At 34.3% G+C, this 12,177-nt stretch overlaps 2 protein-coding genes across 3 annotated transcripts; one reads left to right on the forward strand and one right to left on the reverse strand.

Moving 5' to 3' along the window:
* Nucleotides 1-946: 946 nt before the first annotated feature.
* On the forward strand, nt 947-2,923 carry LOC141713487 (glycosyltransferase family 92 protein At1g27200). The gene has a single exon (XM_074516919.1). The coding sequence runs from the start codon at nt 1,006-1,008 to the stop codon at nt 2,665-2,667; it is 1,662 nt and encodes a 553-aa protein (XP_074373020.1). The 5' UTR covers nt 947-1,005; the 3' UTR covers nt 2,668-2,923.
* Nucleotides 2,924-4,452: 1,529 nt separating this feature from the next.
* LOC141713488 (uncharacterized) lies at nt 4,453-10,838 on the reverse strand. 2 transcript variants are annotated; one of them, XM_074516921.1, is made up of 11 exons: nt 10,504-10,838; nt 10,122-10,158; nt 9,844-9,928; nt 9,693-9,738; nt 9,514-9,612; nt 7,971-8,039; nt 7,716-7,887; nt 6,880-7,086; nt 6,434-6,588; nt 5,202-5,553; nt 4,920-5,098 (listed from the first exon to the last, which is right to left on the reverse strand). In XM_074516921.1, the coding sequence occupies exons 1-11, from the start codon at nt 10,756-10,758 to the stop codon at nt 5,070-5,072; spliced, it is 1,506 nt and encodes a 501-aa protein (XP_074373022.1). In that variant the 5' UTR covers nt 10,759-10,838; the 3' UTR covers nt 4,920-5,069. The 2 variants fall into 2 exon arrangements, with proteins under 2 accessions (XP_074373021.1, XP_074373022.1); XM_074516920.1 differs by having other exon boundaries at nt 4,453-5,553; nt 10,504-10,834.
* Nucleotides 10,839-12,177: the final 1,339 nt, after the last annotated feature.

Below are 12,177 nucleotides of genomic sequence, written 5' to 3' on the forward strand. Positions count from 1 at the left end.
CGACTTGCCTCTATCTCGCTAATGCGTTATCTTCATCTTTATCGTCTTTCTTGGTCTTTACTTTCTCAACTTGACTTAGACCCATGTGTGAATAAATAAAAGTTTATGAAATTACTAAATTACTTTTGAAATTCACTATGGCAAAATTTTATATTTATGAAAGCTTTTTTTTTTTTTTTAATATTTTCATATTTGAAATTTTAAATAAAATAATTTACCTAATGTATGCATTCTTCCGATGATATGATAGCTTAGAGATAAAAATTTCAAATAATAGTAATGTTATAATATATTCTTTCTATTATTGATGTTTAAATAATAATGGACAAAATAATAGAAAAATAAATGTAACATAATCATGTTCACGTCTTTTATTTTTGACACACTTAAACTTTTGACATATGATAAAGTTGAGTTTTTCATAAGAGTGTATAAGATGGTGAATATAAATGTTACAATTATAAGTTTGGCTAATTATATTTTCTCATAGGATAATAATTATTATTCAACGTAATTTGTTATCGGCTTAAATAAACTCAACAATAATAAAAACAATAATAAAAGAAGAAAACTTTTTGATTTTGAAAAAAAGTAACGAGCACCTATTCCAAAAACATCAAGGTTCGTGAAGTATTAAAATTTAAAATTAATTCTTTAAAAGTAATTAAATCTTAATTAAAAATATAATTTTTACATTCTTTTACTTTAACATAAAATTAATAATATATACCCACTTTCATAAATTAATTTTTGCATCCTTTAATTCTGTTCGATTTCTAAAATTACGATAAAATCTTTGATTAACATTAACGACGACAACACTAGAGATTATATAGTAAATCCTCTTCCCAAAAAATCCTACAAAAGATTATTTTGAAAAATTCAATACAAAAAAGGGCTTTCGTTCCCTTAAATAATTAAAACTCACTTGTAAGTTGTAATATATCTATCTTTCTATTAGTATCCGTATGTGTGTATGAATGACTTATTCCAAAACAAACAAAGATGATAGTCCGTAAACTCCTATCAACATACATCATATACATCGTAGCTCTCACTCTCTTTCTAGCTTCTCTCTACTACAATCTCTCCGGCGACTATTTCCTCCGTGACTATATTTTCCGGCGACCTCTTCCTTCTCTCTCCTCCACTAAAACTCCTCTCAATTTTAATAACCAGTCCTTGCTTGCCACGTCATCTCCTCCGCTTCTCCCGCCTCCGGCGATTTCTCCGGTCTCTATTCTGTTCCCGGAGTGGCAGGTGCTCGTCGTGCTCTCGCCGGAGAATAAATATACACATTATAAAAGTATTTTTTGTATTTTTCCGACGAATGAGAAATCGCCGGCGCATTTTTCCGGGAGCTTGCCGTTTCCGAACCGGACTTTGTTGACCTGTGAGATGCCGCCACGTGTTCGCCGGAGAGCACCGTTTCCGGAGCCGACGTTGGTGAATTCGTCGGTGATTAGGTTTCCATCGAGAGAGACGCCGGCGGCGGACCTTTTCCGGTGGGATTATATAGTGTATGATGTTTTGTTCACTCCAAACGACGTCGTTGTGTTTGTAAAAGGTGTTAATAAGCGCCAAGGTGTTAATAAGGCCCCACAGGAGTTTAATTGTTTGTTTGGTGATGACGTGGGTAACGCAACTCGAACCTCCGTTACTAATTCGTTACAAGAAGTGTTTCGTTGTCAACGTCCTGATTTAATGGCTGCTTCAACTCTCGTCAGAGTCTCGCTCGAATTTATAGCAGAGAAAAACGTGATGCCTTCTATTGCGTACGGTGACCCTGTTCGTAATTTAACTGTGACTAACCCGAAATCGCTTTTGTGTGCGTGTACCATGGTTTATAATGTCGCTAAATTTCTGCGAGAATGGGTAATTTATCATTCGAATATCGGGGTCGATAAATTTATTTTTTACGATAACGGGAGCGACGATGATTTACATGATGTTGCGAAAAAGCTCGTGAGTGAAGGGTATAATATTAGTTTGAATTTTTGGCTATGGCCGAAAACACAAGAAGCTGGTTTCTCACATTGTGCGATTAGTAACAAAGAGATGTGTACATGGATGATGTTTATAGACGTGGATGAATTTGTTTATGCTCGGGCTTGGTCTAATTCGACTGTTCCGTCGAAATCGATGTTACGATCGTTTTTGCAGAATGCGGATCCAAAAGTTGGCCAAATAATGATCGGTTGTCACGAATTTGGACCGTCGAATCAGAAAGAGAATCCGGTGTTAGGAGTAATGCAAGGGTACAATTGTCGAAAGAGGATTGAAAATCGTCACAAATCGATTGTGTTGTTGAATGCAGTTAGTGATTCTTTGCTCAATGTTATACATCATTTTGATTTGAAGAGTGGTTTCAAGTCGCGAAAGTTGAATATAAATAATGTGGTTATAAATCACTATAAGTATCAAGCCTGGCCTGAGTTCAAGGCTAAGTTTAGACGCAGGGTCTCCGCGTATGTTGTGGATTGGACAAAAGCGGTGAATCCGAAATCGAACGATCGAGCACCGGGACTCGGGTTTGCTGCTGTTGAACCGATAGGGTGGCCGCAGAAGTTCTGTGAGGTGCATGATAATGAGTTGAAAGAAATGGTGGAAAAATGGTTTGGAGTTAGAACCATAACTGGATACCATATGGTCTGGGAAAGACGATGAAGATGTGGAATGCATAATTGTCGAAATGTACCAAACACAATAATACAGTAATAGAGTAGAAACATTCGAGATATGTTTACCCCATATTCCAGATACATTAGAGATAGTTTTATAATTTTCTTTTGGATTTCTGGACCTTTTTCTGTAAGTTTAGTTTTACTCGGAGATAATTTTTTTAAGGTTTGGGTAGGCGTTTAAAATTAACACGTAGAAACATGTGACTATCTATGTCAACCGACTCTTTAATTTTCTTCGACCCCTGTGTCGAATATTTGATACTCATCGAACATGTATATGGACACTCCAACACCTATTCTTGGCAAAAAATATGTAAAATTCAATTGTCGGAAACCGACACTACTCATATCCGCGTCTTACACTTTAGGCGAGTCCGGGTAATATAGGTCACAACTCCCTGCATCGTCGGACACTTTTAGCCGAATCCGGGTAATATAGGTCACAACTCACTGTGTGTCGGACACTTTTAACCGAGTCCGGATAATATAGCTTGGCCAAAAATATGTAAAATTTAATTGTCGGAAACCGACACTACTCATATCCGCGTCTTACACTTTTAGGCGAGTCCGGGTAATATAAGTCACAACTCCCTGCGTCTAACACTTTTAGCTGAATCCGGGTAATATAGGTCACAACTCACTGTGCTCACAACTCACTGTGCGTCGGACACTTTTAGCTGAGTCCGGATAATATAGGTCACAACTCACTGCCTCGAAAGAAAGCGGAAGCGAATCATGTATTCAAAATTGTTTTTTGATTGTCAAATCAAGCTTTGTAAATTGCTCATTCTTGAATTGTTGAAACTTGAATCAACAGGGGTACAAGCAGAATTTCAGTGTCTTGCCTAAATCAGCTTGATCAGTTTTCTGCAGATTGTATGTATGGGTTGCTAAACCAAATCGAGTCTATAATGTAGTGTACTTGGTTATAAGAACAGTACATTTATTAACTTGGTTTTAGAATATTGTAAACAAGATTTCTTTTTATAAGCATCTGCATCCTTTGCATCTACAATCTGGAAAATATGGAAGGCTAGGAACGCATTTGTTTTTGAACAAAAGATGCTCTCGAGTGACATTTTTCAATGTTCATAGTCTTGGTCTATCGTCTCAAAGTGAACTTCCATTACTATTCTGCTCTCATCTTCATGAACCTGCTGCTACTTCAGTTGCTCCATAATCTCGAAGCTGAGATTAAGGCAATCTGAAAAACTTATTTTCTTGTTTATCGTCGTCAATATTTATTTGCTCATGCGGTACTGCCATTGCGCTAGGATGCTTAGACAAGGCTCCGCCTTAATTGGGAGGTCACGGTCATCGGGAAAGACATTAGATCATTTGCTTCCATTCTTAACTTGTTTCATTTTATTCCTAGGCTTCTTAATGCTCCTGCTCATTGGTTGGTTAAAATAATTTATATTGCATCTTTACCTAGCTGGGTTTCTTGTCTGTCTTGTATCTTTTGCTCACTTTTGAGGTGTGATTATGATCGAAGATGAACGTGTCTTCTGTCAAAAAAGAACAAAAAAAGAACATAAAAATTGCACACAAGCTTACATAAATAATAACAGATACAGCAGAGAGAACAGACAATTGAGCCTCGTAGTGAGAAACGCAATTGGATAAACACTTAAAAGATAAAGGTGAACTATATCATGATTCTAGTTAGAATTCAAACACAATCTTTTACCCATTTAAATTATCAAGTTTGGCTCGGTTCGACATGGCACAACTCAGACCGAATCAAGCAGGTAAACACATGCCAGGAGATCAGAAAAGAGCATATATCTTCTCCGCATTTCATTAAAGTTTGAAACTATAAACCGAAAAATGATTATTACTAATTTGTTGTTGTTGATAGCCCACTCCAAAAGAGTCGGATCACTAAATAGCAAAAAAAAAAAAACAGCCCTCAAATATCTTCTGTTTCCTTCTATATATGAACAAGTTCTGAAGTTCCTATAAATGTCAAACAAGTGAAACAACATGTTCTTGGCATTAGAACTGAAAAATGGTTACAACTTACAACGCTGCAAAGCACTTACTTGTACAGTAGTGCCTGTCATAGCTGCAACGCTAGATCTGGCTGCTGGGGCGATACAACCTTAAACCCTGAATTAGGTGAGCTCGGCGCTTGGAGTTTGACATTAAGGTCTGGCTGTGCTTCTACAAAATATTGCAAGGCATGTGAGCTTGCTGCTTGCAAAGATTTTTTCCCATCAGAAACTTGTCCGGAATGTAGTGTCGTCTCATTTTCTACACACTTGTGTTCTTCTGACTTAACATGGTCTGCTAGAGCAGAAGGACATGTCAACTCACTTTTAGGGACCACGCATGGCAGCTGTGAAGCTTCTTCTAGACAAGAATGTCCGCCTGCCATGTCTGCTAGTACCGGCCCCATTTGGGATGGGAAACTGCACCCAAACGCACCGTTCAAGCCATTTCTCCCAGCATAAAATACAGTTTTATTCGGAGTATGGAAGCTCTGTCCAGGTCTTATTCCAGAAAGTGGCGTACCTTGAGATACAGCCGACTCATTCTGGCAATTAATTCTTCTGTTTGTTTCTTCCAAATTGTCTCCATCTTGAAACCCGGATGAAACAACTGGATTTACACCTGATGTAGATGGAGTGACTGAACCTCTTTTATTTACCTCACACACCAAACTACATGAAGATTTCATTTCATGTGAGGAGAAAGGTGACTGTAATGGAGCTTCCCTTTCTCCGACATAACCAGGCCCAAACTTCACCCCTGGGGGTAAAACACTTGCCAGCTTTTTGGAAGCAAAATTCCATACAACTGGCCCAAGATTTGCTGCAAATCGAGCTACACTTCTTGCATAACTATGCTCCATGTGCAGACCTACCTGAAACGCATATAAAATCATATAGTTTTTAACAGTTAGCTAAGTATGGCCCTGTTTAAAGTAAGCCTTTTTGCAAGAAAATAGCTTTCTGCATCAAATTGAAGGTTTGACCAAATAAAACCTCTAATATTTTGGTAGTTAGCTTTTTGAAATGGGTTTTTGGTCCCAGAAGCAAATTTTGAAAAAGCTACTTGGCGGAGCTTTTTCAAGTAGATAATGGCCCTGTTTGGCAATTAGTTAGATGTTAGCTGTAGCGGTTTGAAATATCTGTTTTGAGTAAGCTATTTTGACTAGATAATTGAATTTAGATGTTTCGAATAAAACTGTTTGGTAAATAGATGTTTTAATTGGTTTTTTGTATTATAAACTTGAAAAAACTCCTTTAAGTAGCTTTTTCAAAATTAGCTTTTTGGGATCAAAAAGCTATTACAAAAAACTACTAACTAGCAAACACTAATATTAGAGGTTTCATTTGGTCAAATCTCTAATTTGATTCAAAAAACTTTTTATTTTGCCAAAAAACTAACTTCCAAATCCAATACAAAAAACCAATTGAAACATCTACTTACCAAATAGTTTTATTCGAAAGAGCTAAATTCAATCAGGTAGTCAAAACAGCTTACTCAATCACCTAGTCAAAACAACTATTTCAAACCGCTACAGCTAACAGCTAAAAGCTAATTGCCAAACAGGGTAAATTGATGTATTGATCAATGTGTGTCGGGGATAAACATCTGTTCAATATTTGTCCTTTATTAATAAAAAAGCTAGTTCTAGTCCTAGAAGATTTTAATAAAATTTCCTAAATCATCATAAAAGAAATGTAATCCAAAATGTAAATATCCAACTCTATAAATATGTCGTATAAAATTAGTCATACCGGCATTAATTGCTTTGTATCTCTGCCAAAATCGGACAATAATGATGGCTCATGGCCGTATGATGCAGGGTGAAACTGCTTGTAGGTCTCACGCCTGGTCTCATCAATCAATATCAATTTCTTACCATACTTCATGTCGGCTCGCAAAATGTAAGCTGCACGGAGAATTAAAAACATTAAGCAACAAGAATTAAAAGTTTTATAATCTTGACACTCTACCAAAATTTAAATATACTAAGAGATGGATTACTGAATATGGAAAACAAATAAATTAAATTCTGCAAACTAAGAACAAACTATCAAGTGATTTATGAGCATACAAGTTTCTATTTGGAACTTTCTAAGATAAATGTACAACTTTTTTGAAGTAATTCTAGGCAGACATATTTAAAACAATGGAGGGGGAGGGGGTCCAAGGGGATCAAAAGTAATAGTTATCTCTGCACCTGGAAATTCATCATTCCAGTCAGCCAACCACTCAGAGTAGTTTCCACCATTACGGGAACGGTGTGCAGAATTAGTTGTCTGAAACTTATATGACATAGGAGTTCTTCTTAAGTTGTAAGCGCTAGACCCATTTGTGTTTTCTTCTGCAGTTGCAAGGGTTGGTGAGTCTGTAGCTGCAAGGGCCGGTGATTCTGCAGCTGCAAGAGCTGGTAGCCATGCCAAGAAATAAATGTCAGCGTACTTAAAGAAAATTAAATAAAATTTTCAATCAATTAACTCTGAATTACAATGTGTTATTTGTAAAAGTGAGCTCTGGCGGGGAGAACATTCGGCTCCTACACATTTCTCCGTGTCGGTGGTAACAAAAGGACTATTTAACTATTTAAAATCAATAAAACATAACTAAATCTGTTTAGTTATCAAACATAGGAGTAAAACAGTAGTGATCAAACATAGGAGTAAAAACAAATCTGTTTAGATCTTAATTACCAATATGATTACATTACTATATTCACTTAAACGTTTAAGTGCTGTACTTTAAATAAGTGTATACAAATATTAGTAAAAATAGCTAGCATAATCTATTTAATAACATATTAGGTTTGAAAGTTTTGTACAGGCAACTGGGGAATCAAAGGAACTAAACAAGATAAACCAATTTCTATTTAATAACAAATTTTTATTGTAGTATTGTGTTTCACTTCGACTTTTGGTGCTAGTCTGTTAGATACTTAGTATAAAAGAAGAAATAGAGAAAAAAACAAGAGGACAAACTCAGGGTTCACAATCGGTAACCCAGGGTTCTAGACGCCTCCGCCCTTGGCAAGAGTTGCACCTGAGGAGGTTTCAGGGCCATTGTTACTGATGGATGTAGTAAGGGGTGGCTTTTTCAGATGTTTACTTGGTGGCCTGCCTCTTCTTACAACTTTTGGTCGCAGTTCACCATCATCACCTTCATGCCTTAAATTCTCAAAGTCGCGTTTTGCCAGTTCTTGTATGGACCTAGCCTGCATAACGTAGCCCATGACTCGGTTATAGATTGGAACAAAATTAAATAATCAAAATTAACTCAACTGACATTTGGTCATACCTGCCGAAAGTAAACAGTATCTGATGAGTTATACTGCATTGCGTTCGAACAGATTAAGAGCACGTCTGCCTGATAACAAACAGGACAATGTTAAGCAACATTTTTCTTTTAATCTTAGAAAACGTAGATAGATAGATATAATCTATCCAAGTATTCTATAAGGGAAACTATCTCAAAAAAGGATTATTATAAATGACAAGCTCTGGTAGATAAGAAATCATAGTGAACTAATATTTTGAATCCATCCCAAAGATATAACCTAACCTACTTTTAATAGTATATATTAACATTTTTTTAAATCCGTCTTAAACCGACAAGGGTGTACTTTAGAAATCGATATCATACCAACTTAGCTCTGACAGAAGATGAGAAAGCAAAAGTGAGCCTTCACATTCAACTATTGGTATTTCAGCACAGTAGTACAGGTGTATGTCTAACATAAATTCACTAAAACTCAGAAAGTAATTTAATCCAGAAAAGTTGTATTTAATTTATTTATCTTTTGAGTAACTTCAGCAGAGGAAGCAAGAATTAAATAAAACGTAACTTGCATAATTAGTAACATGTTCAATAACTATGACTTATCTCATCTGTCTACCCACTTTCTTAATATATATATTGATTTATATATATGTGTGTGTATCATGTATTAGTGTTGAATTCTGGATTCACAAGTAGTTTATCAGTGTAATTCATCCTAGCATATTATGAAATATAATTGTAAAAGTGTTTAATCTGTCATCCTCCACAATTCTAAACATTCATCTCTCCCAAGTGCAAAACCACAAAGTTGATCAGTACATCCTTTAAATTAAAACCAATTCCAACATCCATTAACAGCACTCAAAATATATATAATATTTCAGATATATTTGTTTTTTTTACAAAAATCATTAGCTATTAAATCCCATCGACTAAACTTTATAAACACCAATTATATTGGCAGGCTGTTCAAGTTTTCTTGTGATAGTAATGTCCATAGCAAGGAGCTGTCACAAGCACTTGCTCACAACTTCAGTTTTTATCTTATTGTAAGCGGTTCTAACTAAACAACTAACTAAACTTAGAGATTTATTATAGAAAGAACAAGTATTGTTTATGAGTTCTAATTAATTAACCATTAGATACCCATGTACTGTAGTTGACTAAATATGCGGAATCAAAGAAAACTATTACAATAAGAACGTTCACACTTCAATTAGACAATAATCGAAGTCCTCACAGTGCAATGTCTTTGCAACATAGCAAAACATAATAGCAACAAGTATTTTCAATATGTCTACTTCCGTCTAAACAGAATGTTTTACTTGACATGTCAGCCTCAGATTGAAACAGAATGTAATTAACTACTTTGGGACAGCTGATGAAGTGTATAAAAGCTAGAGCATCTGGAGGTGAAGAATTTTCAGGATTCTTAATTTGACAGAATGGTTATAATCAAAAAATAGCTTTGCATTTGAGCTAAGTCTGCAACAGCAGTAATCAGAACAAGTGACTTAACAGGACGCAATGAAACATTTCAAATAGATAATCGGAGACAAACCTCCAGTTCTTCCAGGTTGGAGTACGATCCAGCATCAAGTTTCCTCCTAACTGTCTTAAAATCCATTGGACGCTCGATTATTTCATGATAGCCGGGAAGCTACAAAAACGTAAACAAACAATCAACAAACAACATTCACTTAAAACTACACAAACAACACATCAATTCATAAAAAATACCTCATTGGGATCAACCGGCTCGGAAAATACACCGTAAGTATCCTTCCTGCACAATCAAACATCAAAAACCAACAACATTAACATCATATCTAAACTCGAAACTGTGGAGTGGTAAAAGAACAACTAGGAAACTCAAAAATATATCACATACTTCTGAAGCCTATCAAGAATGAAAACCAACAACATTTTATCTAGCAAAGGTGTTGCTGGTGTGGGTCCAGTCTCCAATGATGACCCTATCCAAAAATAATCCAAACAAAGTCCACTAATTGTAAGCTAACAAATTAAGTGCCCGTTTCGATCATGGTATTCCAACCCGGTTAAGAGGAATGCCAATGAAATTTCAATATTCACATTCCCGTTAACCGCGCTAAAATACCATAATCCAACCAAAAATTCCCTGTTCAACAATAGATATCAGAATTGTACCATGTAGAGTGTCAGTAGCTTTAGTATCACTTTCTTGCTGCAAAATCAATCCAATAGCACAAGTTAAATTAAAGTAACACAAACAAAACTGAAATTACAAAAAAAACAAAAAATAAAAACTTTAAATAAGAAAAGTTGTTAAACAAACAAAAATCAATAATAAAATATTATGGCAAGTGAGTGGCAACAAGTACAGCCACAAAGGCGTTGACTAAGTCAACTTTATATAATCCAACCAGATCTTGGAAATTTCATAAACACATATAAAGAGAAACGCGCGAAATTCAAGAGAGATTTAAAATAAAAACTCAAACTTTCCTCTTTTAACCGAACCAGTTTTCGCTCACCTCGACTGACAGTTCCTTTAATTATAAAAACTGACCTGCTCTACTGACATCAAATCATCGTTTTTAGTCTCGGGACTATCAAAATGTTGTTGTTGACTGGATTGAGGCAAGCGAACTACGAGCTTGACTTTCTTCTGTTCTCTTTCGTCGTCGTCGGAGAGTGGGCGATTTGGGCTTTTGGGTTTTTGATGTTTCAAAGAGGGCCTGCCTTTTTTCTTCTTGGGCTTGTTCATTTCCGGTGATTGTGGCGGTGCTGGCGGTGGTGAGGTTGGTGTTAATACCTTACCCATTTTTTTGGTTTTTTAGTTCGCTTTTTTAGGCTTTGTTTTCGAGTTTCCCAAACAGGCCTTAGGGGCTGAAGAATTTTTTCCCATTTTTTTATTTCCTGTTATTCTAAAATTTTCTAAAATTTTCATTTCTAAGAAAATAGTTGAAAGCTGAGAAAAAATGTTCCAAATGCTAAAATAATATATGATCAGTTTTCTGTTTTCTTAAAAATATTAAATAAATGAAGAGATAATTTGAGTAGATATATAGAAGAGCAACCGGTAAAACAATTTAAACATTTCATAATTTAATAATTTAATTGTATATACATATTTCCTTAACATGTTTAAAATAATTTTTTTAGATAAAATATAATTAAATATGACAAATAAAGTATAAAACACTTTTCTGAAATAGGTTGAATAATGAAACTTTCTAATTATATGACTATATAAATATATACCATTTTGTAGCTTTTAATAAATAATCCAATTAATAATTATATACAATTTTTTTGAATAATATTTTATGAAATAACTCATAATTAGGTTCTAGTGAGAAGTCCCTTCTTTATTTTTCTAACATATAAGTTATTAGTTATTATATTATCAAGCTCCCTCTTATAATGTAAATATTAATATTAATCAAATTAACAAAATAATTGTTAAATTAAACTATTTTGAATTTTTTTTATTACAAATATGTATTATACTTTTTAATTTAAAAATATGTATTATAGTGTTGAAAATGTATAAGTTCCATAAGTTAAGTTAGTATTATATTGGTTGTTTACTAGTTACATTTTTTTATTAACTTTCCAAGTAAACTTACAAAATTAATAATGGGCCATATAAGGTTAAAAATAATAAAAATATAAAAATGTTTTTGTGTGTGAAGTGTTTAACTTGTTTTTCACTTTTCTAGGTTTAGAAAACATCAAAATGTTGTTTTACACACTTTTAGTTATAATTTGGAAAACACGGAAAACCGTGTTTTCTATTTTTCCAGTTTTTTGTTTTGAAAATTTTGTATTTGAACATGTTTTTAGTTTTTCCAATTTTCTTAGAAAAATTTTCTGGAAAACAGTTAAAGTAAACATGCACTTAGTTTTCTCTTTTTTTTGTTTCCCTCTTCTTTTAACCAATTTTGGAATATGGAGTGTTCTTAGCTAGTAATAGGTTAGATTCAGATTTGAACAGACCCGAACCGAATTACATGAAATTAATATTCGGTTATATATTGTTGGAAAACTCAATTATTCAACATGTCCTAAAATTTAGTTTAGGACAACCATTTAGGGCATTTTTAGACTTGCTCTAAAAGATTAGATTTGAACGAAACTGAACCGAAATACATAAAATCAATACTCAGTTAGATATTAAAATTAAATGACTTGAAATTTAATCGGATGAAACATTCTAATTGAGAGTTAAACTGATTAA

This window comes from Apium graveolens, chromosome 3, assembly GCF_009905375.1.
Source record: "Apium graveolens cultivar Ventura chromosome 3, ASM990537v1, whole genome shotgun sequence".
Classification (NCBI taxonomy): Eukaryota; Viridiplantae; Streptophyta; class Magnoliopsida; order Apiales; family Apiaceae; genus Apium; species Apium graveolens.